Genomic DNA, 27,804 nt, shown 5'->3' with positions numbered 1-27,804 from the left:
ATCAGCTACTGCAGGCTTGGGTTCAGTATGTCTAAGAATTTGCTTGCATTTCAGGCATTAATGGGCTTCTACTGGCATTTACTTGTGTTTATTTTTTCATTCTGGGTCATTGGTTTGAAGACAGATGGCTGAAAATCAAAAGAACCCAAATAGTTAGGTTTTGCTTAGTGACCTGGGGTGGCTTTATGTCCTTTTGTTCCTTTTTGGTTTTTTCTATATGCTTTTCTACTTCAGTGTTAAAAATGTTAAGCCTTCTTACCCAGCAGGATGAAGGAGAGTCCGTACTGAGAACATCATTGTATAAAATCCAAACGATAGCTTTTTGCATGTGTTTCATTCTAAAATTGACAAAATGTGTTGGTGTTATGTACTTAATTTTTCATATGTTAAGTACGATATTACTTCAAAATAATAAAAAAAAAGAGTATATTTGTGTATTTTCAAAAGTGTATGTATAACCTGGGTAGGTTCAAAGTAGTCCAGACAGTTAAAATGCAAAATGACTTTCAGGGAGTATGGACGGGTTCTGAAATACGGTATGCTAAGGAACTGGGACAGGAGCAGTACAAATTACTTCACACATGACAATCCATGGGGGGGAATGGCCATGTGAATTAAGCTGCTTTTTTGCACTGTAGATCATATATAGGGTTGTAGGTGTGCTTGAGTGCTACAGTCTATTTCATGATCCTGTAGTTGGTCAAATTTTCTCATTTTTCCCTTTTTTTAACTACTTCTCTTTCAAACTGTAATTATTTTTATTTAATTTTCTTACACAGTGCTAAGAAGGTAATTTCAAAGCCAGTTATACTATGGCCTGTGAAAGGATAACACAGAAGGACTGGTACAAAATCCTGGGTGCAAAGCCATCAGACAGTCTGGCAGAACTAAAACGGAAGTACCAAAAACTTGCTTTATTAGTAAGTATGTTTTAAAATGTGCAAAAATAAATCCTAGAAACCAGTAAGATGATAATTGCTGGTTTTATTTTTACATTTTTTGTATAAGTATGATTGATCGGAGTATGTTTATAATACTACTTCACTGAGGCTGGTTTAAGTTTGAAATAAGCGTGTGGAGTTTGAGTTACCATTGTATTTTGCAACGAGAGGTTATGGTGTTCTGGTTCCAAAACACTTGTATGTCTCCCAGCTTTGCTAAACATGAATGGATTGTTTATCAGGTGCTGGCTAATCAGGTGTGGAAGTCAAAAAAGGTCATTGTTTGTAGCACAGAATCGTGAAATTTGCTAATTGTTACTTCTGGTATTTACTGTCGTGTGTGCAGTTGCAGAACGCAACCCTTGAATGTATAAAGACCAGGTGCAAAGATCAAAAAGAAATTCTTCGTGATAGGCTGCAGTAGTGGAATAGAAAACGTGTAGGAGGAAAATATGTTAATTTATATTTTATTTTAAAGTTTGCGGTCTGTTTTGATGGAGTCATGCTTCAGGTCATGCATTAAGGCTTGATGTTCTGTGAATTCTCTTATTTTTTCCTGTGGTACTGGTATATGTGTATAAGAATCTCAGAGCTTCATCAGATTGCTTCATCCGATGCTTGGTTCTTCTGTTTTATTCCTTCTCCTGAATTCAGGCTTTTTTGTTCATAAGATGCTTTGGCTTACCTTTCTGAGGAAAATGAGGTGTGAGTTATTTTTTTGATACATTTGACCATTTTCAACCATGTTTGATAGACAAATAGAAGGAAGAAGGTGAACAAGAATTCAGTTTATATATATTCCTTTACATAGCCGCTAGCTAGACTGTCAGTATTGGCGGGGCATTAGAGAGCTGGTCTTGGCTAGTCTTGTTTGGTCTGAGGTGGCAGCGTGCATGTGATAAGTTGGGATTTTTAGGTGAATCTGTGCATAGTAATGGAACTAAAATCATAAGTAAAGTAGTGTTCAGAGCTGTTTCCCACAGAACTGATATTACCTAATGCCTTTCCTGGATGATTTTATTTTTAAATGAAACTGACTGTGTTACAGTGCTGTACTTCGATGTAACTTTTTTGAAGTATACAATTGAGAATTGTTGGAGTTTACAGCTGTGTTTACATCTAACTCCAGTTTTAAAAGATAACAGTATTGGTTTACTATACAAACTTTTCTTTAGAACTTGTATATTTCCAAGCTAGATGGTTAGTGCTCCTTATTTAAAAACTCTGTGAAATGTTAGGGAAAATGACGATAATGTTCTTTTTCTTCTTTTGCTGTTTGGCTCAGAACTCTTTTCTTGTTTGTGATGAATCTCTCTGACTAAAAAGGATGATGTTTACATGTAGGTGTTTTCTCCAAGGCAGATCTGCTGCTTGTCTGTTGTTGTTACCATATGTCCTGTCTCTACTCATCTTTTTCTTTTAGCTGAACTGTTACAGACTCTTCTTCTTTGTCTACTTAGTAATAGAGCATCTAGACTGTGCTAGGTGCTGTAGAGATCGCTAAGGTTTTTAAAAATATGTTGGTAATGAAACAATTATTTGTGTGCACCTTAAAATCTAATTGTCTGTGTCACTGGAGGCTGCAGTGCATGCTTTCACAAAAAGGTGTTTGCATAGCACGTAGTTACAGTGTGAAGGTTCTTGCCACAGGCATTGTTAAGTCTGAGGGCTTCATGGCTGAAAATAATTGTAAGAGTTGCACGAAAGAAAAATCTGCCATAGCATGTTAACACAAAAACACTTAATGCTGATTCAGAGATTCATAAGCTATGGATTTCCAAATGTTGGTTTAATATAGAAGAGAGGTGTTGCTGTATGTTTTTCTTCTCCCAGTACTGCTCCCTAGGCATCCACTGGTCATTGCTGGTAAAAGGCGAAGCACTGGATGGACCTCTCAGCTTGCCTGTTGTGCCCAGTTCATTTGAAGTAATGCCCTTGCTCCCCAAGTAAAGCTCATAATCGGAGCTCTTGGTAGCTTCCAAACTCTGACAAAGTGTGCTCATTTTGGTTTTCTAAAGCTGTTGTTGGATGTAGTGGTGGTAAAAGTAGTAGTGATATTGGTGTGGGCAGAGAACAGGTCTACATGTGTTTATGTGCTGCGGTTGTAATTATCAGAGTAATTCCAGTTTGGAAGCTGGAATACCAGATGAGCTTGGCCATGTATTGCCTGTTAAAAGACTTCATGACAAATTATGTATTCAGTACACAAAGTTTTCTGGCTTATGTGTAGCAGCAGAAGTTATCCTCCTGAGGAATTGTACTGTGTTAATTACCTTAAAATCTAAAAGTTCGTAAAGCAACTTGCATCTTGTATACCAATTGCAATTAATATGACATTCTGTAACCGCAAATATTTTGATCACAGAAGTCCATTAGCATCAAGCATAATATAAGGTGGAATTTATTTTTAAAAATAATTCTGCTGTTAAAATAAAAATGGCAAATGTCTGACTCCAAGCCTTCTTCATGTGATCCCCAGTGCTTCATGTTGAGCATTTGCTTTTTGCCATCTGCTATTTTCTATTTGTCAACACATGTATGCTTAGCATCTTGAATGAACAGGCAGATGTAAGTTTCCAAAGCTAAGAAGAGTTGGAGATCTTGCCATATGTCATCCAAAAAATAACTATATTTGCAGTTAAATCTCAGGGCTAAGCTTAATAATACAAATAGGGAATTAAAAATGGTTGAATTTTAAGTTTGTGAGAATGATTTCATAAGAGCAAATAGGCTTAAAATTGATCAATTTTTAACATATAGCTTGGTCTTGTCAATTCTAACAAACTGATGATGGAAAACATTAATACGCATTACTAAACTGTGCATATGCACCCCACTGAAGTGAATGTATTTACTTACACTTGTCAGTGTGACACTTAAAATTTTATGAAAACTTGGGTTTAAACCAGAATCAGACTTTTGCATATGCTGGCTCATACTCTGGTGTCTTCTCTATTGCAGGCCTTCGGGCACTAATTCTGAAAGGAAAAAAATGAAATTAGAAATGTGTATTCTGTAACCAGCATAGCTCAATGCAAAGATCCCTTGATTGGCTGTTTTAAGTTCATGCTGAAGTGCTTTCTGAAGCGCTGAAGACTTGCAGTTTCCATTCTCTTAAAGGAGTCACAACAAATTTGAGTACTGATAGGGCTGTCTAAGCAGTAGGAGTTCGGTCTCTAATCTGTCTGTGGAAAACACTGATGGTTTTGAGGTATTTGGGATACATACAGCCTTTTTATTCATAGCTGTATACGTAGTAGTTTCAACAGGATTTCTTAAATGGATAAGCAGGTTTTATGCTCTATACTTAGTTTTTCAAGGAAACCATACAGCTTTTAGGAAGGACAGTGCTTATGTTCTGTTTCTGAATGTCTATAAAATTAACAGAGGATGGAATTAGAGTAACAAAACCAGCATATCGAGGGGAAAAATTACTGTCTTGTTATTGGCACAGTTTTTACATCTCCTTTTGGTCTAGCACTTTGTGGTCAAAGAATGAGTTGCCAGATTGTTCTGAAATTTTCATGTAGCTGCTTTATATCTGAAAATTGCTTTTTACAGGGAATAGTCACTAAATGCATAAGCTTTGTCTAGCTGAAAATCAAGTGTCTGTTCCTGTTGATGCTGATGATATTATAGGATACCTTTCAACTGGAAAAAAATTATTGTGCAGGAAAATTATATGCTGCTGTTACAATGTATGCCTTAGTCTTAAAGAAAATCCATGTAATTTGAGCAAGGAGTATGCAGGAAGCCCTTATTTTTAATATGGTAAGGGAAGAAAATGTGCCATTTAACACAAAGTGTTACACAGATTATCTTTTTATCAGAAGGGGTGTTGTGTGTATAGGAATACAAACAAAGTGTTAAGGTGATCACTTAATCTGTTTGAAAGAGTAGAAAATTTGAAAAGAGAGAATCAGTCACAGGTGAGAATGACTCTCAGCAACAGTAAAAAAGGACATTTATATTAAATTTAATGAAACGAAATAACTTTGTGAAGAGATTGTTCCCTTGAGCTTCCGTAGAGGAAAGACTTATATTTTATCAGATTTATGTACACGTTTAAATTCTTCCATCACAAGAAATGCAGAGTGTATTTATGTAAAGTTAAAGATCTGCTTCAATGATTGTCATATTAAACAAAATAAATTCAGTATTACTGAGGAACTTCTTTTCACACAGAGGTTGAGAATTTGACTCTTTAAAATATTTTGAGCTTTGCATCTGAAGTCCTATAATCCTTTTCATAAGGAAAATCATGCAGTCTGTGTATTCTTTCTTTAAACAGCTTTTGCAAGTTTTGTATTTTTTGTTTGAACAGCAGCATACTTGTTCAATACTTAACAGATCGCCATGCTTATCTTACTCTAGTTTCAGCTGACATAGAAAATGGATTTTGTTGTTTGGCAGTATAAAGAGAACGAGTTCAGTGCAGCCTCGTTGTAGCTTGGCTGAAGTTAATATAGTTGCAACAAAGAGAAAGATAGTCCTTTATATTAAACTTGGTGGCTTATTGTTTTGACTCTTTGGGTAGTTTTATTTTGAGCTATTCTTTACATTGCTTTTACTACTTATGACCTTAATATGGGGGCATATTGAAAATTTTGTTATTAGCTTAATTAGTATATAGTGAACCTCAGTGTTACAGAAGTGACTTGCTCAAGCGGCTTGATTTGGCCACATCGTGATCACACTGATGTTCCTGCCGCTCTTTAAGCTGTAGCTTTTGTTTTAATTCATCCACCTGTTATTTCTGTGCTGGTGGTTGTTTTGTTTTTTTTTCTTACTACTAAATATTATAATGACCTCTTCTTGTGTAAGTCTCAAGCACAAGTATTTACCGTGGCAACGATCACGTTGCAGTAATGGGAACTCCTGCCAGTCTGAGTGGTCTTGCAGATTTGTTGCGTCAGGACAGTACGGACAAGCTAAACGTTCTGGAGCCGCGTGCTGCCGCATCCCAGCTGAGCTCGGACCTGTGTGAAGATGTAACGCGGGGGGCAGTTGGGATTTACGGGCTCTGGTTAGGGTAAGCAGCCAATGGGAGCGTGTGCTCTGTGGAATTAGGCAGCTGGCTAATCAACTTACATGCAGTGATTAACCAGTTAGTGCTCTGATTGGTCAGCAACCAGCTGGAAGGCGTACTCCAGACAGCCTGTACAAGAACAGGCTGAGAAAGGTGTCCTGACCTGCACAAGGGATGGGAGGAAGAGAGGTTGTGGATGTGGGCAAGGAGAAAAAAGGACGTGGTTCAGGTCCCGCAGTGGGCAGGGGCGTGTGCCAGTTCGGCTGTGCAGCCTGCTTAGAGCTGGGTGTCTGCCCTATCTCAGTTGTGTGGAGAGATGTCTCACTTTTTATTGCTTTGTAATGTGTAATTTTTTACATTGTGTTTTAAAGATGTAGGTGGATTTTAATAAGTGGATGGTGTGAGTGTCTTTAGAGCAGCAAGTTTTTTTTAACTGTTAGATAGAATATGAGAAAACCCACAACATCACAAAATAAGCCAGCAAGGAAGCAATATATTGCTTATCCAGGAAGTTCAGCCAGTTGTGAAAGTAATGTTACTTTGGAAGACAATTTCTAAATCTAATCTGTTTATTTACTAGGTTATTGTCTTCTGAAACTTTATGCTGTGTAGTTTTAAGTACATTCTGTTAATATTTAACTTTTCATGCACATTTTAAAAGTTATAATTTGACTAGGGCCTAAACTGTTATTTTGAGATTATGAATGGCTTCAAATAGTGTAGGGATTTTATATTGCTTCTCAACATAGGGAAAGCATAAAGAAATATTTTTCAAGAGAACAAAAAAACCAAGACCATGTGTATATAATAAAGTATTATTCAAGTGTTACGGTTACAATCACTAATAAGTTTTTTTTAAAAGACCTTTGTTCTTCAAGGCCTTTCCACAGTGACTTCTGTAGCTGAAGTGCCTTAGGGACTGATATTTTGCATTATGCTTAAACCTGACATCTTAGAAGTGTCCGGTTTTAGGTATTCCAAATGAATTTGAAAATTAATGGTATACTTTGGTTTGGAACACTGATTTAGTGGCAGTCATCTGGGGCTGGGGGGAACAGCGTAAAAACCTGTGCTTTGTGCTCAGCAGTTCTTGAGAAGTTGAGGGGTATCAAGGTAGTTGACTTTTTCAGCCTGCATGAAGGAATTTGTCTTGCAAGTCCTGGTGCCAGCTGAAGCCTCCTGCCCCTGACTGCCCATCCCTGCCCTCCTGCCAGATGTTACTCAGCCAGGAAATAGCGTCCTGTGGGTTTTCCTTCATTCACTCGCATACATGTCAGCTGGAAAAGTTCATGCCCATTTTTTCAGTAGTTTAAGCAGCCCTGGTTGTCTGTCACTTTGAAGTTTTTTGTGATAGTTTGAGGGTTTTTTATATATATAAAACAATACAGGGTTCTGGGGTTTGCTTTCACATGAAAGTAGCATTTACCTAAACTGGTTACCTGACCATCTGTGTAACTGGCATTATTGTATGACTGGGCCTACATTAAGTTATGCCTAAACAACGGAACATTGTTTAATGTGACATTTAACAGCGTGAATTGTGAGCATAGGGGGCAGAAATTTAAAAGGAACTTTTAAAATTCTCTTTTTATTTTTACCTTTATACTCCTGTAAGTTTTAAAATGTTTCATTTATGTCATTCTTTCCTATGCTAGTTTTTGGTGTTTTTTTAATTGGTTTATCTTTTCCTGCTGTATAGTGTAGTTTCCAAAAGGCTTATTTAAGTAGCTTTTGGTGGCTCGTTGAAGGAAAACAAGGAGCTGTGGAAGCAGAACAAAAGGAAAGAGAATCTGTTTCCAAAGATGTACTTTTTGGTAAACATAGGTTCTGTTTTTCTCTCCTCATTTTCATACTTTCATTAAGCCAAATTAATTTTGTTTATACAACAGTTGATTTTCTTTATCACTAGGAACTGAAAGTTCTGCGTTTCATTTCAGCACTGTTTGTTCAAGAGCTGAAAAGGATGAGTGTGAATATTTCATATGAAAGTTATATGAGGTAATTTCTTGCTGTTTTGTTAGACTCTGCAGTGTAACGGGGTTAGATCTTTCCAGAGACTGGGGAATAGGAGGTGAAAGGATTGAGAGTTTGTTACTTAGGGATCTGTAAGATGGACTAGGTATTGCTGCTGCAGAAATACAGACCATCTCCCTTGCCAATGCAATAGGCTAGTGTTTGTTTTCATGTTGAGAAAGTTTTCAAACTAGAATCTACAAGTATTTGTTTTTGCAGGGCGAGCTGGAGTGCTTTAAGAGGAGCAGATTCGTGGAGCGTGACATTGAACAAAGTGGAGACTATCTGTCAGCAATTAAGACCAATAAGTGAGTGTAAGGTTGAAACAGGAGTAGTGTGATAGTACAGTATGATGACAAAAGCAATTGCATTAGAAAAGGATTCTGGTTGTACGTGATATACAATCTTTGGATTTTAATAATATGCTGCAGACAACAAAGTATTTTTCATTTGAAGTTACTTACTGTAAGACTAGCTCCGTAATCATAGGACTTTTGCAAGTAGCATCAAATTGAAAGTGACTATTTCCAAGAAAGTTGAAATTTACTTTACAAAAGTACAGAGAGAATTACAGTGGCAATCCGAATGGTGTTGTAGTTAAATATCTAAAACAAGTGTGCAAAAGATGGGGATTTCGGCAGCAGACTGTAAGTACAGAGGAGGAAAAGCAGACCTCTTCAGATTTTTCAGATAGCTCTCAGATTTATGAGACTCATTCAAAACTCTGGTCAGAAATTAAGGTTATCAACCTGTGTGATTTCAGTATGAAAGATGATGTGGTGGTGAAATTCTTGGCTTAATCAGAGAGTTGGTTGAGGAAGTTTAAAGTATGTTTAAGCAAGATAACTACAAAAAACCACCAAGATGCAAATTAAGGAGTTTATGACAGTGTAATTTATTCTATGATTTGTTTTTAATTGCACTTCAGAGGACTCCAGTAATTTTGCAGAGTTTGCAGTATTGAATTGATGGTATCATCCTCTGTATTTACTGTGCAGCTATCAGTGACTGCCAGTTACGTGGTCTGTGTAACTGTTGCATGTTTCAGTGTATGTTTATTCCTAACTTTTTTTTGTTCTTGTTGTTTTTAAAACAAAGCAACGTGGGTTGTCTGTGGGTGTTGTCCTTTAATAGTATTCAGTGGGTGACAAAGAACTAAAATGTTACAGGAGGAAAAAAGGATTTTTCTGTGTTCTGTCTTCATTATGCCTTGCTGCAAATACCTTGAGTCACAGCAAATATTCCCTTATAGTAGCAGCTATAGCAGCAATAATGTTATATGAAGTATTGCTGTTCTGATGGTTCTTACTTGTCTCAAGTGAAGCTGGAGGTCTCCTGTGCTGGATGTTGTGGACAGCAGTGGTTATATCTGGCCTGAAGGTATGGAAGAAATTAATAATGTGTGTAAAACACGCAAGCAGTTGAATATTGTGCAGGAAGCTCAGATTGGCACTTGCCTAACAGTTTCTGATTGTGACAGATTGTAAGGACCAAAAGGGATGAGAATGGACACGTTTTCACTAGGCAGTTGGCCACTGAGTGCTCTTAGAAAAATGGGAGAGTGGATAAAAGAAGGAAATTGAAACTGGTTTTATTTTTCCTCAAATGGGGATTATTTCCTATGAATAATAATCATCCTGGAGATGGACAGTGGAGGCTGGAATCAGCATCGAAGCAGATAACAAGATCAGGTGGAAGGCTAAAGTTGCTAAAAAGCTTAACGATTGATTGTGTTTGGGGGGGGGGGAACGGGAGAAGAGATGGATTGAAGTAATGAATCAGGAAGGTAAATTCCTTGCTCTTTTGTCCAGCCGTCTTTGGATCAACATTCTTTTTTGGGGAGTTTAAAGCTCTATATGAAAAGATTGAATGTCACAAGGATCTCTTCACTTTCTCCTCTTTGCAAGTGGAAAAAGCAGGCTACTTCCATGTTCCCTGCTAACTTCTGCCAATCGAGTGCACATGTTGAAAAGATTGATTGTGGGTTAGGAAGGCAAGTTTAAGACCTGGAATCATTCTTTTCATGGAAGTGAACAAGTTTCAGGTTTCAGAGAGAGTGCTTTGCAAAATCACCGAAATACTAAAAGTGCCTTCACAGTAATTGTTTTGGAATGTTTTGAGACCACGCCTCTTTTTTTTTTTTTTTTTCCTTTTTTCCCTTCCCCTCTCTGGAAATGCTTGCCATTTGAGGCTTTTCAGTACGGAGTTGTGCTAGTAACTTCATAGTGGATAGCTTAGAAAAATGTAAACAAGTGTGGAACCTGATGCAGTGCGTGTTTGCACTTCTTCATGTGAGTATCCTAAAGAAGTGTCTTCATTATATTCCTGATACTTTTGCAGATGAAATGAGTCCCATATTTAGACCACTGAACGTACATCTTGCCTGTTACAGTCTTTGTGCACAACACAAGATATAATCACGTCAACTTAGAAAACCTGTAGGAGAGGAAAGGTGAAGCAGATATTTAAAAACAGTAATAAACTTTTTTTGCTTTAGTCTTCGTTTTTCATCGTGCTAGTGCGGTGAAACAATGAAAAGTTTTTGATGTAACCTTCTTGTAAGCATTAGGTGGCAGCAGTGTGTTGTAGTTGGCAACTGCTTTGTCGTTTGTTTTTTTTTAATCTTTTGCAGTCTTTAGTGCAGTTTAATAAATGGAGAAAACGTGTATATTATTTATTACAGTCTTTATAAAGTGCTGATTTATAGTTGTTCTGACTGCATGTGATGGTAAGGGCATCTGTTTGGACTCTTGGATACATAAGTGAGATTAGTGTGCTGAGTTTCTGCATAGTATTTATGACTTATTTTCTGATAGACAGTATCTAACAGTGATCATATTAACTGGAAATATTCTGATGACAAATACGCTGTTAATGGCAAAGTAAATTTAGTCTTGCAACCTTTTTCATAAGCTGTTACCATTTCTAATTTTAATGTAGCCTGGTGGATGAGAATTTTTTTTGGTTTTTGCTTATCTACTCTTTTTTCTTAAATTAAAAAAAAAACAAGCCACATTTAGGCTCAGGAGAATGTTGGTAGGAACATAATTAACCTTTCAGCAGAGTGGTGTTACTGTCACTCCACTTCTTAGACAAGTGTGGTTACCTCATCACCCGTTTGGATATTTCTTTTTTTTCCCCCCGTCATCCTTGTTTCTCACAGGTAAAAGGATCTCAAGGAATTTGGAACGGGTGTTGCATTGTATTAATTTGGCTGGATGATCAGTTAATAGAAGAAGAGCAAGAACGTGTTGACAGAACATGCTATCTCATTAGTACCTGATGAACCACGTAGGCCACAGCCCAGAGTATAATGTTGCTTCAGGGTGGCTCCTATACAGGACCTTTGTATGCAAAATAGACCCGTAGAAAAGCCAAAAAAAGAGTATTTCAGGATAGTTCTGGTAAAGGAAATCTTCACTGCTGCAACACTTCATTTTCCACTGTAACTTGGGGAAACCTGGGGATAATTACAACTTTGTATTTTGCACAAGTCTTGGACTTTTAAAAAAACCGTAGCCTTTTGTTTGGTTAGGGGTTTTTTTTATGTAAGAGGTGGTCTACAAATTATGGAAATAGAGGAAATAGGGATTTTCTTAAAATAAAACTATACAGTTTTTACCCTGCTTTTGGAGTAGTAAGAAAGAAATACAAGGCAGTAAGATTTCCTGATGGCTCAAGTGGTAAACTGGCAAGCAAAACAATTCTAAGCGCACATAGCACCACAATACTTTAAGGTTCCACTCTAACTGGTTTTGTATTACATAGCAGTTTGTAATAGTTTTTAAGTTGATTTTTGAATTGTAAAGCATTTTGAGTCAAGGTAGTACTACCAGAATTACTTTATTTCTCATAAATTTATTTCCATTCATTTGTATAAATATATTGGTAATGGTGGTCATTCAGAAATTCTCCCTTCTCCCATGAAGGGAGAAGTTTTAGTGTTTGCATGTTTAAACCAAACATTTTTCAAAATAAATTCACTTTCTTCTGCAGCTGAGCTTCTTTGCTTTACTGAAATAAACCCCTCCATGTTTTAGAATACTTTTATTGAATAAATCACTTAAACTTTTTGTAAATACTTAACGATTTTTTTCATCCTGCCCTAATTTAATGAGTTCAAATGGTGAAGCTGGAAAATGGCTTCTTTCTGTGACCTTTCAGTGAGTGCCACAGGGTGGGGGCCAAGTGCATGTTTGTCACCTTTTTTTCTTGCCCAGTGCAGGTAGCTAAAACATGTGCTTTCCTTAAATGTAGTTATCCAAAAATTCAAATTCCAGTTTAATGAATGATTTTATAGTTCAGTCTGTGTTCTGATTTAAATCCATCTGCAAGGAAAAGAGTTCAGCCCTGAAGCATGCCAGCTAGTCTGCATGGATTCTGGTCTGTATATCATGCCCATAACACAAATAAATGATCCTTTGGAGTCAGTGTGTTTGATTGCTCAACTGTAGCTGTCACATACGTGGTGTAGGTAATACCAAAGGCGTGTGTTAAGTCTATTACATGCTGGTAGTAATTTGTGGCTTAAAGTATTTGGTGTGACAATGTATGAAAAATTAGCAGAAGTGGTGGCTTTAAATGTAATTAATGTAGCTCCTGGAGCGTTGCAGTTTCATTCTATGGTTCCTTTATGGTGCTGTGTCCAGCAGGGAGATTGTTCAGCTTTACATTTCAGTGTTCTATCAACTGATCTAGAACTTTCAATGTATGCTGCATGATTTGATTAAAAATCTTGCTATAAGGCTTTTAATGACCAGGGGTCTCTCATTTTCACAGTCTGTGGGAAGAGACTTTCAGATAGGCACTTCTGGATCAGAGCAACAAAACTCTTCCATTTCCCAGTATAACTTTAGACGGGGGAGGGATGCTGTGCTGAGCTTAATTGTCCAAACTTTGATTCCGAAGCTCTGGGAATAGGAAAACTGAACACTGGCTTTTTGTGGAGAGAGAAAAAAGTGAGAAGAATGAGTACAAATATAGGAATATCAACCTACCATATTTTGTTTCTTGAAATGATTTAGAAGAGTTTTTGATTTCTTAGATATTTGTAGATTTGGCTTAATTTGTGGTCATGTGGCCAGATTATGGAACCTTGTTTGAAGTATTGTAATTTCTTTCTAATAAAAATGTGTCCCTGAAATGGAGCAGTTGTATGACCCACTCCAGCCGCTGTTTAGCAGTCGATTTCTCCAGTTTTCTGTGAGCATTTGGTCAGACCTACACAGCTTTGGTTGTTGGTTTAAATCTAGCCAAGGCTGGTGGTGTCTTAATTGCTACCACAGAGCAACCATTTGGCCTGTGCGAGATGAGTGTTGTCAAGGTACCTTCTGCAAAGCAGACATTCATCCACTGGGAATGTATCAAGAAAGTTTTCATTAATTGGTCCCTTTGTTGGCATTTGTGGCAGTGCAGCCAAAAACTGAGTTTGAACAGACACTCTGTGTCAGGGGGTGAGATTTGTTGGCAAGACCCAGTAAAAAATGGTATTTACTACATATATTGTAAGTAGGGGTAAAGGACTTGCCCCCAAAGAACAGCCTGGCATTAAATTTACTCAGATTTTATTTTTTTAAAGACAGGGAAATTAAATGAGAATTCAGGAATTAAATAGGAATTAGCTGGTCACTATTTTTCTTCTTAATGTTGACCATCTTGCAGCTTCTTTTTAATAAGATATGAAATGTTGGACCTATGAATACTTCTGTTGGATGAGAACATTTGACAGTTTTGTCCTGACCTCATTAGCTTAACCTGTAGATAATAACAACTACAGCTTATAACGTACAAATGTTGCATTAATCATGAGAAATGTTTGTAGTTTCTAGTTTTGATCTTTTTAGCTCCTGTGTTTTGTTCTTTTTGTTTCTTGAAAGGATACATTTCGTTATATTGCAAGGGACACGGTAGTAATGATTTGTGCATTTTGATTTGGCAACAAACAACTGTGTTGCACTAAACTTAGTATAGACCAAGACTGTTTGTGTTAGGCTTTCTGTTCTGCTTGTTTAGGCCTGTTTATATTATAACATGGAATAAATAAAATAATAGCTTAGACTTATTGACCAAATAAATTGCCATATATTGACTCTGAGAGACAATTCTGATTCTGAAATTTGAATACATTGCCCCTCAACACTGAGCTTTTGATGCAAGACTAAATCAACAAACCCCTAAATACTAATAATGTGTTGGGTTTTTTTGTGGTGTCTTTTTTTGTAAAGTGCTTGGTATTAATCTGCACGATTCCAGTTGGAGTCCAAGTCTCATTCCGTCAGCTTCCCAGCTGTGGGTCAGGCAATGTTATTTGCAAATAGTGGCTTGGGTTTCTTTCTTCATGCAGCTGCTTATTCTGGTTCCCCCCTCATTCTTTTTCCCTTCCGAACAGCACCGTGTCCAACTCTTGGGGCCCTTCGCTGTCATTCAGCGAACCCCGCGATGGGCGGAAGAGGCTGTCCCTGGTGTGTGCTGCTCTTAGCTCATGCTGGCCCCTGCTTCTCCTTGGTGACTTTTGCTGTTGCATCATTAATCCAACCGACCCTTTGTATACCAACTTCGTGACTTTTGCCTCTTCTGTTTGCGATTTTAATTCAGTTCTGTCATGCATCAAACATGGCAGCTTCACCAGGTAATGGAGCATTGCTCTGTTTGTAAAATTTGGGTTGAATTGCTCTTCCCTGATAGTTACTGAGTGTCTTTCACCACTGCTTGGTTTCTTTAATATAAATACAGATCTTTTTACAAATTCAAGGAGGTATGAGGTATTGTAGTTGTAGTGTACGTCATAAACACTGTGGCTTTCTGTTAATTTTACTATGACCAAAAACCAGATAATTTGTACTTGACTGGAAATCTTATTTCTAGACGTGAAACAAAAAAGGCTGTAAAAGTATCACAGCTACTACTCTATGTCTAACAGGGAGAAAGGGAGCAGGATGCGGAGAGATACTAAGTTAATTTTAGATGTTAATATTCTGTCGTTGACTCAGCTTACATTTAGTCATTAGCTGTAGTTCCTACAAAAGCATGAGTCCCTGAATGCAAGTAATCCCCTGTTAAAATTTTACTGCTTGATTTACTCAAGAACTTAGGGCACATCTAGCTTTAAATATATTCCTTATTCATATAAATGTGCACATCCCCTATTGAAATAAATTCAAGATTCCTCTAAACTTGTCAGTTTAATTTAGCGAGGTGGTTCCATGACACTATAGATAATTTTGGAGTTAAAAATCTTCCATAAATCTTATCCTTTAGAACTGGACGATATTGTAGCTATTGGTAGTACTGGCTGCTTTGTGCATACTTTAGGACTTATGTTAGTAGGTCCAGAATAGGCTTTTTAATTTTTCAGCTCTAATGGTTTCATCATTAGGTCTGTCCTTCCTTTTGAATTTTAGAACCTTAATAATGGTTTCCCATATTGGGGAAAAAATCTAGAAGGTGCAGAATAAAAAATTAGCAGTCTTGAAGTATTTGTATTCATACAGTATGAAGTATTCATACTGTGAAGTATTTCTCTGAAATTATTGTTTCAAAGAAGTTCAGGATTTAATGCAGCCACACCTGGGTCATCTTTTTTATATTACTTTTTATTTGCTGCTGAAGATTTATCCCAGATGTTTGACAGCTTTCCGTGAATTACTGGAAAGTAGGAAAGCCTATTTTAATGGGATTTGGTTAGTGCATATTTCACAGTTAAGCAAGAGATTACAAATATAAAACCTACACCTGTATGCTTCACCCTCTTCCCCATAAGTTGTATTAAGTCGATTCTCACTGGGTGCTGTAAATTTCTTTTGAAAAACAAATTCATGAGCACCAAATAGAAACGTACATTAAACTGAGTTGACTAGAGGTTTTCTGCTTGCTAATTTGAATTTGATTAAAATCAGTCAACTCTATTACATTTATTGCATGAAGTTAAGCAACTCCTAGAGGTGTTAGGAGGATAGGGACCTTGGTGCTTCATCTGTGTCGCTTGATTTGCTCAACCAAAGTTCAGGCAGCTCTCATAGCTCCTCACCTGTTATACAAGAGTTCTTAAGGTCTGCTGGTGTGGGTTTTGAGATGTAATACTGCTACCATTATCAGCCAAATAGTCTTTATTAACTTCTAGGGATTAAAGTCCAGGGATGTGTAAGGTATTTTTAATAGTTATAACAGATGGATTGATATATTTTCATTATCTGTTTATTTTTTAACGTTGACAGCAATTATAATGCATCATATGCCCTGAAGTGATACAAATTCCAGACAGTCTTTACTAATGGAAAGAAGTTAGCAAATTGCTTCTAGTAAAAAAGGAAAATGAGATTGGGGATATGTCTCTAACCTTCTTCCTTTTCCTTTCCCTGTCACACTAACAAAAATGTCCTTTTTCGTTTTTTTTTTTTTTTCTGAAGTCCTGTTAGTACTAAGATGTTGGTAAAAATTATTACTGTGCTCAAAAATCAAGCTGAGAGCTCAGCGAAAAGCTATTTTTATGGAAGTATTGCTTCTTAAAAACGTTATGCACATGCACCCAGAAAGATTTAAATACATCCTAAGTGCAGTAACACAGCTGAAAATAGTACTTGGCTGGCAGATGTGAATGACATGAAGATAATTTGCATAGATTTTGAGAAGTGACATTGCAGGAGGCATTGGGGGGCTCGTATTTTGAGTAAGAACTTTGGATGCGTAGAGGGAGAAATGAACAACAGTTCAGTTTGAGTAGAAGGAGATAGGTCGAGTAGAAAACAGGCTTGTCTGTTTTCATTATGGAGCTTGTACATGGTTGCAGCAGAGATTAACCCAGAACTAAGGCTGAATGGGAAAAGAGGAGGAGATCAGAAAGGCACGTCATCCTTCCCCTCCCCCAGAACAAACCCGAAGCCCTGGCTCTGTGGAGGCAGCTCCTCGGGAGGGAAGGATGTGCTGGACACGGAGGGGTCTTGGAAGCAAGAGTGGGTAACCCAGAATGAGGGAAGATAGTAAAAAAGAGCAGGGTTGATTAGTATCTCAAGTACTGCTGGAGGCCATGAGAGTACTCTCAGCTTCAGCTACTCGTAGGTTGGTTGAAACTTTGGTGAAGTGTCCTCTGTGGTTGGTGTCCGAGCTGCCCGAACAGCGTCGAAAACAGCTGGAGAGAGGGCACCTCATTTGTTGTCTCAGAGATGGAAGAGAAGTTGTGGATTTTTGCTACGGGCAAACATTCTTGGATTTTGACCAGCAAGCTGGGGTGCAGAAAAAGGGAGTCAGTGGGAACAGGTACATAATGAATTCAGATTAAATAGGGTCACTTAGGGGGGGAAAAAAAAAAAAAAAGAACAGAGTAAAAGAGCAGAGGTTTGAGGATGTTTCTTGGTGTAGAGGTAGACTACTAAAGGCATCGGATGGTACTAGGGGAACAAGCCCAACAGAAGGAGGGGAAAATAGTTTCAGAAAACATTGAGACCAAAATGGATATTATTTTTTTTAATTGGTAGATCCCCTGCAGTTATTAGTTACATAAAATTGTAATCTTTTGAATATAAAAACTGCATATGCTAAAAATATTGTATTTGTTAAAAGCTAAATGATATATCTGAAGAATAATGAATTTTCTGCATTATTCAAGAAATGAACAGAATAGCCTTTTCTGCATTGATTATTATTTTTACAAAGTACCTTTGTGACATTTATGGCTTACTGTTTTTCACCGATTACTTCCAATACAGTCCAAAATTACTATTCAGTCAGGCAAAGTTTTGGTGTAGCAAAGGAAAAGTGTGACCAATTTTTGGGGAGGTGTTTTCTCAGCATTCTTGGCAGGAGAGAAGCCAGTATTTTTAGTGCTCCTTCGGGCAGTTGCTCAGTAATGTTTTCACCATAAGAAACTGATCGGAGAAGGTGTGCTCTTGTGGCCAATCCAAATCTGTAAACACAGGGGCAACAGTCTTCTGGCAGTGCTGCTCCAATCTACTCCTTGAGTAGGCCTTTACGTCCCCTTTGGGTGTCAGCTTGTAGGAGACGGCTTCCAGTGTCATCCAGAAGGAGTGACATCTGCAGCAGTCGTATGACTCTCCTCTCAGGTATCATAATTAACCCCATGATATTTGAGGTGGGTCCAACTTTTAAATATAGCATCTGAAGTATTTTAAAATATTGAAGCATTTTTTTAGATAAAATATTGCTTTGAGGAGTAACTGCTGGATGCATCCTTCGAACATAATTGTTAAAATAAGTAACACTGCTAACAGGAAACTGATTAAGTCTTCAGTGTGATCTGACTATTCTGCCTTGTGTGTTTATTAAGCATTGATTTTTTTTGATTTATTTTTTTTTAAAGATCTTTCTCAAATGTAGTATTGAATCAACTACCAGTGGTAAAAATGCTAATAAAATTTAAATACAACTGGAAAAGCTAAGGTTTCAGAAAAAAGAATTTAAAAACAAGTAATACATTTAAATAGCTTTTACACTACAACATGCCAACAGAGCACTGAATTTAGTGCCTACTTATTATCTAATCAGCGATTTAGAATATAGTGATTAAATGCAATGACCAAATTTTTTTTTTATTGGTTTGCACTGCAGAATTTTGTCATCAGGTGGGGAGGTAAAAGGGATCTCTAAGAGAGAAACCGTTATGGATTGCAACTGTGCTTCAGCTGTATTTTCAGCAAGTTGCAAGCTGGGCCTCAGTCATGAATGCAGAGATGGCTTGAAGTGTGCTTCCCCATGTGGTGGAAGAAAATAAACATTGTGTGCAGACTTCCTATTTGAAGTTGCAGGTACTTTGATCTGTATATGGAGAAATACATGTGAAAAAACTTGAGGTCAAAACTTAATATTTTGCTCTCGAGCACTCCCTTGCTGTTGAACAGGCAATACTCACCAGTAACTGACAGATGTATCAAAGAGCAAAGAGACTCCAGTAGAAGGGGATTTTATAAAGCACACATGATAGTAATGTTTTATTCTCAAAATTAATTGTAAACTAAAACAAAGGGATTCAATTAATCAGAAATCTACTCAAACACTTCTAGAACGCGTGTTCTAAGTCTTAAAATCTGCTGTATGTTTTGGTGCCTCAGCTGATGTTATTATAAAGGGCAGAAGTTAAAGCTACAGAATAAGGGTTAACTTGATTTATGATGCAGTTCGCAGCTGATAGGTCTGATTCTATTGCAACTTTATCATCTTAAATGCTGTTTCCTGTTAGTCCATCACTTACACTGAACAATTTAAAAATATATGAAAAAAATATATTATTGGAGGTGAATTAAAGCTATAGGAAGATGGAGCTTTGAGGGTTCCTTGTCAGTAGACGTTTGAACAAAAAAAGTCAGAATGCTATGTTCAGAACATGTACAAATGATAAAGAAGATGTGTTACCATTTTAATTATTATTGCCTAGTTAACGTGGGATTTCTTGCAGCCATGTCCTTGAATAACCATTTCTTAACTAAAATGACACAATTTTGTAGCCAGTGATCCATAACTTTAAATATTTGGAAGGGCTATTGATTCACTGAACTGGAAGAAATTAAAGATGTTGAGGCATATTTTCAAAAGTAGAATTACATGTGTTATACACGATCAAATACAATTTATATTCTATTTACTATTTAAATAATAATTAAAAAAGCCAGGCACATGTCATACAGCACCTGATCTATCTAATAGCCTTAACTAAACATGGGTGGTATTGTTTAAATAGGCTCTGGTTAATAGGACAAGAGAGCTACCACCTACACCACCTCCTCTTGCGCCCGTGTCGTGCTCTTCTGCGTGTACCTATTTGTGTTGGTGGTAGTCATTCTCTCTAGGTAAATGGTCCATAAGACCAATGATTCCATCAGCAAATTATCCAGAAAATGCCGTCAGTGCGTGTGGTGACATTTGTGCCACTGGTGGTTTTGTTGCCATCTCGGTGGTCTAATTAAATTGGCAGCTTTCTCTTGTGCCCAGCATCGTTGTATTCCTTCCTTTGGCACCTTAGCTCAGACCTTCTCCTTTTCTCTGTCCTTTTAACTGAATATCACATGCATTATTGATTGCTCCTCTTCCACCCTCCTCACTTCCACTCCCCTCAATTTTTTAATTTTTTTTTTTTTTTGATTGGCAGTATCACCCAGACAAACAGGAGGCAGATGTGCCAGCAGGAGAAGTGGAGGAGCGTGTGCAGAGGTTCATCGAAATTGATCAAGCGTGGAAAATTCTAGGGAACGAAGAGACAAAAAAAGAGTATGACCTGCAGCAGCGTGGTAGGTTCCTGCCAAGGAGTGCTGTAGTGGCAGCAGCTCTTTAAATAAGCAGGGTCTGGGAGTGGTAGTTAGATGGTATTTTAAAATGCTGTTTATCGCTGAACCAAATGTTTCTTTCCCTCTTGTCCTACTTTCAAATGTGGATCCATTATTTATAGCTTTTGCCACGCATACATTAGCTAGTGAAAACATTGAATTACTTCCAACAAAACATTAGGTGGCATTATTCCTAATAATTTGCATGAATATGAAATTTATACTAATTACAGACCTTAGCTCTTTCTATTTTATTAACACACCTTCATTAAGTGTTCTTAATTTTAAGTCTTATCCTACATTTTGTGGCAGTGTCTTAGATATAGGTATTAATACATTATACCTAGTGTTCGATGTGTATGGCTTTATAAGCACTTCAGAATCATTAAGACCCATTCTTTTTGCTTGTGTGTGCGTTGTGGTAGCTTTCATAATTCATTTGTAGTCTAAACTAGTCTTTTTAAAGCAGATTTATAAATAATATTCCAATATAACACATTAACTAGGCAGCTCTAGCATGCATTTCTTTTTATACCTCTCAGAAAATAGCTTCTTAAAACAGTGACAGGCTGTTGTGAAAAAGAAAGGGGGGAAATGTAGGTCAGGTCTGTCACACATGGGCTACCATTACATGAAGTGATAGGCTGTCTTTCTGCTCTGGCCTCAGGATAGGAGTCCCTCAGCCTTCCATTAGAACCTTCAATAAATGTATATCCACCCTACATGTTAATGGGGGGAGTCAATAATAGTGTCTTGCCTGTGGGGAAAACACTCAGTCGCACTCTGCAGTAACACACTCTGGCCCAGCATTGACGTGTAGCCACCACCACTTTTGAATGTGTCTGATAAAAGCCCACTGTCTCTGCAGCTTGTTATTGAATTCTCTTCCATTGTACATTGGCACACCATCAGACCTTTCTCTCTTGTGCTGATTTTTAACTCCCCTGCCGCTGCGGATACCAGAACTTTGAGAGACAAAGGCGTAGTCATTCTGGCAGATATGCATCACTGCAGGATAAAACGAATGATATATAATTGTATATACCCAGTATGAATTCTCTAGTTAAATAATCTTATATTTCAGACGTTGTGTGGGTTGTGGAAAAGAGGGGGAAGGGGTAAAAAAAAAAATAGTTGATTAAATGTTTTAAAAGAACGGGGAAAAAAAATGGGTCTTGTGCTAATTTGTTATGTAAACAGTAATAAAATCAAACTTGAATAAATTTTTCATCTCCAATCTACTTTTTTTAAACACCTGAATGTAATGCCAGAACAGGAATTTCTGCAACCCACTGCTCTCATCCTGTTGTACTCTTGGCATTGTAGTATTGGCTGTGTCTTCCATTTTCGCAAGTTGTACATGTACGTGAAAAATGAAATACTAGATTAAGTTAAAAGTCTTTGGTGCATCTAGTGTGTTTTACCTAAAGCTTAAATACATACTATTAAGTTCCATTTTGCTTGGGTCAGGTTAATTCGCTGAAGTCAGGAGCTATATCAAGGCTTAACAAGTTACTTTGTTTTCCCATGATATTTAAGGACATTGCTATAAATTGCTTTTGACAAAACTTACTGCACTCTATTTTAAAGGTTATCCATATTTCCTGAGATTCTTTCGCATTGGAGTTCTGTGGAAAACCATCTCAAGATTCTGTAAAAAAGAAAACAAATCGCACGTTTATTGACACGGGTGTTTGGCAATGGTATGGTAATAGGATAGATATATTTTGATACAGAGGGTGCTGTTCACAGAGGACCCAGTGATTCCAACTATGCCACATGTAACATACGTGGGCAGTGTTTGTGCACGCTGGGCAGCGCGTTCTCTGGCAGCAAAGCGATGGTGAAATAAATTCTACTTCTTTGATTGCCTGTCAGCCTGCTTCTGAAGTCATGATTCTAGACAAATTCGCAGACCCTGCCGTAAAAGCCCTCAGAAACAAAGGAATCGAGAGAGCAGCTAAGGGGAACAGTGAGGAGGGAAAGAACACCCTAAGTTTAGTAAGATCGCAAGGCCCAGGAAGCAGAAGCGAAGGATGCCAGAGCGCGCGTGTACGCGGCTGCCAGGCAGCAGGAGGGCCGTTGCACTGTGGTCTTTTGCCCGTTTTACAGATTATTTGTATTTACCTTTTTGTGTTATACTAACTAAATCTTAATTACTTGCCTCAGAAATTCAGCAGCCAGAGAAGTTCTAAGAAGCAGAAATTGCGTGGGGCTCTATGCTTTTAATGTTTTTGTTCGAATCACTGAAAGCAACAAGTGCATATGCTTTCATATCTTAATGCCGCGTTTCTCTGAAGGTATCACAATGATCTCCTAGGTTTTTGTGCCTTCAGGCCATAGTATTAAAGAGAAAAGGACAAACCTCAAACCATGTAGAGGTTTGGCTCCAATATTTATCTGAGCCTCTCTGGTCTGGAAATCTCAGAACTGCCTTTCTGCATGTCTTGTGAATTTTTTTTCCAATTCATTGTTTTGTTGTATCCTTCATGACATACAGGAATACCCTTCTGTAATGGTGAATCTTTTGCTTCCAATCCCTGTGAAAATTTTGAGGGACAGAAAAAGCGCTGTGTAACAATTTGCGATTAAGAATGGACTTATTTTTACTTAACAGACTTTCTTAGAGATTTTTCTGTTCATTGCTTGGTATCTTATTTAGAAAAGTTGAATATGTAGTTAAAATCAAGTTTGATGGTAACAATTACAAAATGTTTTTCAGTGAGTTTATTTGGGAAAAAAACTGTTTTACAGTTTTCATAGCAGGAGTCTTCTGAATCCCAAAAGTTCATGCTTTTGTGTCACAGTCCTTTCAGACTGTGACACAAATACTTTTCACAGAACCAGAGGATCACGTGGTTTGGAAGGGACCTTCACAGGTCATGTAGATCAATCTTCTACTCCAAGCAAGTCCACTAGGCCAGCTGCTCAGACCTTCTCTAGCCTAGTTTTTAATATTGCCAACAATGGAGATTCCAGCGCTGCTCTGAGCAGCCTGTTCCAGGGTTTGAACATCCTCGTAAGTAGAAAACACAACCAAACAAAAAACCAACAAACTCAAACCCAACCAAAACATCTCCCTTCTGTAAAGTCAATTTAAGAACTCTGCATCTTGTGCTTGTCACTCCTCCTCCTTGCACGGTGCACCTCCAAGAAGCCTTTTATGGCTGTAGACCCTTGGCCAGTGCTGGAACACGAACAAGCCTTTTACCATTGCTCTTTGGAGTTAATTCTAATCTGCACTGGCTATAAGCAAAGTGGTATTTTCTTATACCTTTTGGAATGAACATAGCCTTTTTTTAATGAAAATTCTTAACACATGACTCTAAAAATTTCAAATTAAAGTAGGCATTGTTCTTTTAAATTAATGCAAGAGACTCAAACTTAAGTAATTGTTTAAATTAGAAAAAATTAACTTGGGAAAGCATACAAGTTTTGAGTACTGTGACGATTTTGATACTGGGTAGATTTTATGAACAGTACTTGATCAACAATACTCAATCTTGAACTTTTTAAATTTTATATTTGGTTTAAAAAAATAATCAATCCTAAGAATATATGACTGATAAAGAGCTAGAAAAATCTTTCAAGTATTATGACTATTTTTACTATTACCATAAACTGTTAAAAGGGTTAAATTTCCATTTACTGCTTGTAACCCTTTCCCTAAAACTCAGCCTGAAATAGTCCAAGAAATATTTATTGTATCCTCAAGTGAAGCTTAAATACCTTTCCTTCCTTTACAATTTCTGAATGACCCAGCAAGGGCTCTAGTAAAGCTTTACTGAACCAAGCTGCTAATAGTTATTTAATGTTGTTCTCTAGCCTGAAAGAATCTCAGTAGATTTTTCCTTTTAATCTCTTTGAATTGCAGGCTCATAAACCTCTCTGATGAGCCTGCCAGTGTTTTCTTAGATCCTGCAGTTGAGACAATGGAGCTGCAGAATCCTTTCACCTCTGTTGTCAGACAAATCCAATAGATGGCAAAGCCCGGCAGGCGCTATTTCTTGCGAATTAAGATTTAGTTTTCAAGTTCAGATAGATGGCGAGGTCTTCATGATTTTCCCTGTACGTTCAGGAATCTGTTGCAGGAAGTACAACTCCAGGCTTCCACAGCTTGAGCAGACGTAGCCTACCTAGTAACACAGGACGGGCAACAATACCTTCTCCTCCTCTCTTTTAAGGAGGCGGGGGGAGCAGAGATGAAATTGAAGTCTGTCCAAGCAGAAGGAAGAGGAATCTTTACTTCACACAAGGCCTCTGACTGGGCTGTGCGTGTTTTCAGGACATTCGCTTTCCTGCTCTCATGTTTTGTAGCTAGAAGGCTGTACCAGACTAGCTCCAAGTAACATTGGAGTTACTTTGCACAAGTTAAAACCATCTGACCTTTTGACTTTGGATGTTTTGTGCAGTTGTTATGATCAGGTGTTAAGAAAATGTTGTTACTTCATATAACAAAAACATTGCCCCTAGTTCTTGTTTAGGTAATTGAGAGCAGGCACAACAACGCCAATGAGCGAGTGATCCTGCATCTTCCAGTTTTCTTTCGTCACTATACTCCTGCTGATTTTTTTCCTTTTCTTTTGACAGCAATAAGGTATTAGGTGTGAGTGGGTTTTCTTTTCATTTTGACCTTTTCATTACAGAAGAGCTGTTTGGCAAAGGTAACGTCAAAACAGCTGTATGGATGCTGCCACTATTTCCGATGTGTCTGATTCGTTTTAATCTCCTTCATTAAAACTCATGTAGATGAGGCTGTAGATGAGGCTTGTTCTCAAGGATATATAATGTACATTTCAGTTAAAATTAGACCAGTCATTTAGTTGCAAATAAACACTTTACAATTGGTGGTTGGTTGGGGTTTTTTTAAACTGGCCTTATATTTTGGATTTTTCAATAGGAAATTTAAGTATTAACTCTTTCCACTCACCCTTACACATAAGGATAGTTAAAATGCAAAGGGTTCATTTCACTACTGGTACATTACATTCATAGCTCTACCTGTGATGCCCTACTCTTGAAACTGATAGAGCCATGAAAGGAAAACAATTAAAACAAAACCAAAGCAACACGCTGGTTAGATTTTTAAGTTAATTTAGAGAAAACTTGCCTAGAAACTCACGGATCCAAGAGAAGGAACACCTACTTTTCTCAAAAACAACCTGATTTAAACCATAAATTTAAGCACTAAGCTCCCGAGTCCTGCCAAATCTAAGGCATTTCTGTGTATGTGCTAAAGCTCAGCTTTCAGGTGTTTCTGGTTCTTTAAAATACAGCTTTTGAAGTGTTGGGGTTTCTAGGTGACAGGCAGCACCTGGGAGGTTTTGTGTAGTAATTTGTAAGGGGTTAATGCCCTTTTTTAAAAAAATATTAGCTTTTATGGCTTAACTTGCAACTTTTTTGACAAAATCTTACATTGTCAGTTCAAGAACTTCTTGTGAACTTTGCACGTGAAGTATGAGTGTGCTGATAAACTACAAAAACCAGTTTGTATTTGTATTGCGCAGTTTGCATTTGATAATTTCAGTTGTACTGTACACTTCTCGTCTCATGCTGTACTCGGTGTTGGAAGAATCTAGGGGATCAGATGGCAACAAATGTCACAGGTGCAGGCCAGAACTGACTTTTTTCTGCGCTGAGAGACATTTTATCGTAAAAGAGCACTTGGACTAGTCTTCCTCTGAAAGCATTTTTCTTTTGTTTGGAATATCTTTTTGCAGGAATCTTGATGTTCTTGTCACATGCATGTCTAACAATTTCTTGGTGCTTACTGGGGTGCTTTTATTTGGCTTCTCCTTTCTTAAGGAGAATGTGTTGCCTAAGAGGGATTGTGGGGTCTCCCTCTGTGCAGATACTTAAAATCTGACTGGCCATGGTCCTGGGCAGCCTGCTTTAGCTGACCCTGCTTGTGCAGAAGGGTTTGATGAGGTGATCTCAAGAGGTCTTTTCTGACCTTAACCATCCTGTAATTTTGTGAAAAGTGCAGGTAAGCAAACATTCATGGTATCAGCTTGCAGAACTGTAGTTACAGCCAGGCTTTTAAAAGGTATTTAGATCAAAACAAAAGCCTGCTCCTAATTTCACATCATTGGGATGCCCAGAAGTAATTGTTTCAGTAGTGTCTTAATGCCAGTGATGCGTCTTCACCATTTACTTCTCTTTGTTACAGCAGAACGTTGTCCAGCTTATGCAGAGGTATGGAAACTAAAATGTTCAAGAACTGCATTTTTAACTGATAACATGGTCTAGGTATATAAAGCTATTAATTTATCAGGAAGAAATAGGGACCTGTGTGTTATCCGTGTTGAACATCTGTCACATTTTCTTTATAGAAGATAATCTGACAAAAGAATGGCCACTACATGCACAAATTTGTCTGGAGGATATGTCCTGGAATGAAGGTATGAGTGCATTGCTGCTTGTTCTCAGTGCCTTGCATTATCAGTGCAAACGTTTTTTCTATTTTATCTGCATCTTATAACATTATGTTGACTCATTGTAAATTCTAGTTTTCTGTATTTTCCTCAGATTTAGCTATTCTGTTCTCTGTAATTACCTTAATTAAAACTTAACTTTCTGTGATACTTCTCTTGTATTCCTCCTTCACATCTTCCCTACTCCACCCTGTCACCCCGCTGCTTGCAGTACCACTTCTCACCAAGCTCTGTTTGTCGTATAATTGAATATTTAGATACCTAGATTCTTCCTAAATCTCTTTTCTTGCTCTGTGATCGTAGAACGCAAGTGTTTTCATACGGATTTTTTTTTCATCTGACACTGTGTTACTTCTCTCCTTGTATATTAGTCTAGCTTTTATCATTTACTTCCTTTTTGAATTAATGAATTTTAATAATTTTTTAACTATTTAAGCTGTGAGGGTAAAGTCCTATCTACTTTATTTTCTTCTGTTTATTGTTTCCTAGGTTAGCAATCTGTTTCAGAACTATCTTTAATCCTGTCATATGTATGACTAACACTCCTTCATTTTTTCTTTTAATTTCTGGCTGCTCACTGCAAAAAAGCAACTTACTTGCTTTTATAAAAGAGACTACACCAACCCTGGCAGTTTGGCGTAAGAGTGCCTCTCAGTCACTGAAACATTTTAAGAGTATAGTTATTTGAGCAACAAATGGTAACATCCGTACTGCTATGTACAATTCAGCAATGGGAGGTCATTTGTTATTAAGAGCAGCTTTGTGAAGAAAATCCAGAATAAATTCTTGATTCATCTCAAGCACTAAAAGCTTTTTTTTGTTTGCTTTTTTTTGGCAGATGAACAATGTTATACTCTCTCATGTCGATGTGGTGGGAATTACGCTGTCTTCGGGAGTGAAACCAAAGATGTATCTTTGGTGTGTTGTGACACCTGTTCACTTGTTATCGAGATCCTTCAGTGATTGTTTCAATCAAGCACGTTAAGAATTACAAACTTTTGAAAGGACTGGACAAACACGAAGCAGCATCTGATGAAAAAAAACATATGTTACAGAAAAGGGGGCCCTACAACAAGATCAGTAAGGCTTAAGAAAGGAAATGTGCCTGTTTGCTAACT

The 27,804-nt window shown here is 37.5% G+C and overlaps 1 protein-coding gene across 1 annotated transcript; it reads left to right on the top strand.

Moving 5' to 3' along the window:
• The first annotated feature begins 776 nt into the window (after positions 1 to 776).
• DNAJC24 (DnaJ (Hsp40) homolog, subfamily C, member 24) lies at positions 777 to 27,717 on the top strand. Its single transcript, XM_009871507.1, has 4 exons — positions 777 to 920; positions 20,078 to 20,216; positions 26,585 to 26,653; positions 27,525 to 27,717. The coding sequence occupies exons 1-4, from the start codon at positions 813 to 815 to the stop codon at positions 27,647 to 27,649; spliced, it is 441 nt and encodes a 146-aa protein (XP_009869809.1). The 5' UTR covers positions 777 to 812; the 3' UTR covers positions 27,650 to 27,717.
• The last annotated feature ends 87 nt before the right edge of the window (positions 27,718 to 27,804 follow it).

Source organism: Apaloderma vittatum, unplaced genomic scaffold (genome assembly GCF_000703405.1).
Source record: "Apaloderma vittatum isolate BGI_N311 unplaced genomic scaffold, ASM70340v1 scaffold29676, whole genome shotgun sequence".
NCBI lineage: Eukaryota > Metazoa > Chordata > Aves > Trogoniformes > Trogonidae > Apaloderma > Apaloderma vittatum.
The sequence above is the reverse complement of the archived record's forward strand: the minus strand, read 5'-3'. Positions and strand labels throughout refer to the sequence as shown.

Coding starts and splice junctions, on each gene's coding strand:
- DNAJC24 (XM_009871507.1), top strand. CDS start 813: ATGGCCTGTGAAAGGATAACACAGAAGGACTGGTACAAAATCCTGGGT. Junction 20,217..26,584: donor GTATGACCTGCAGCAGCGTG/GTAGGTTCCTGC, acceptor TTTTCTTTATAG/AAGATAATCTGACAAAAGAA. Junction 26,654..27,524: donor GGATATGTCCTGGAATGAAG/GTATGAGTGCAT, acceptor TTTTTTTGGCAG/ATGAACAATGTTATACTCTC.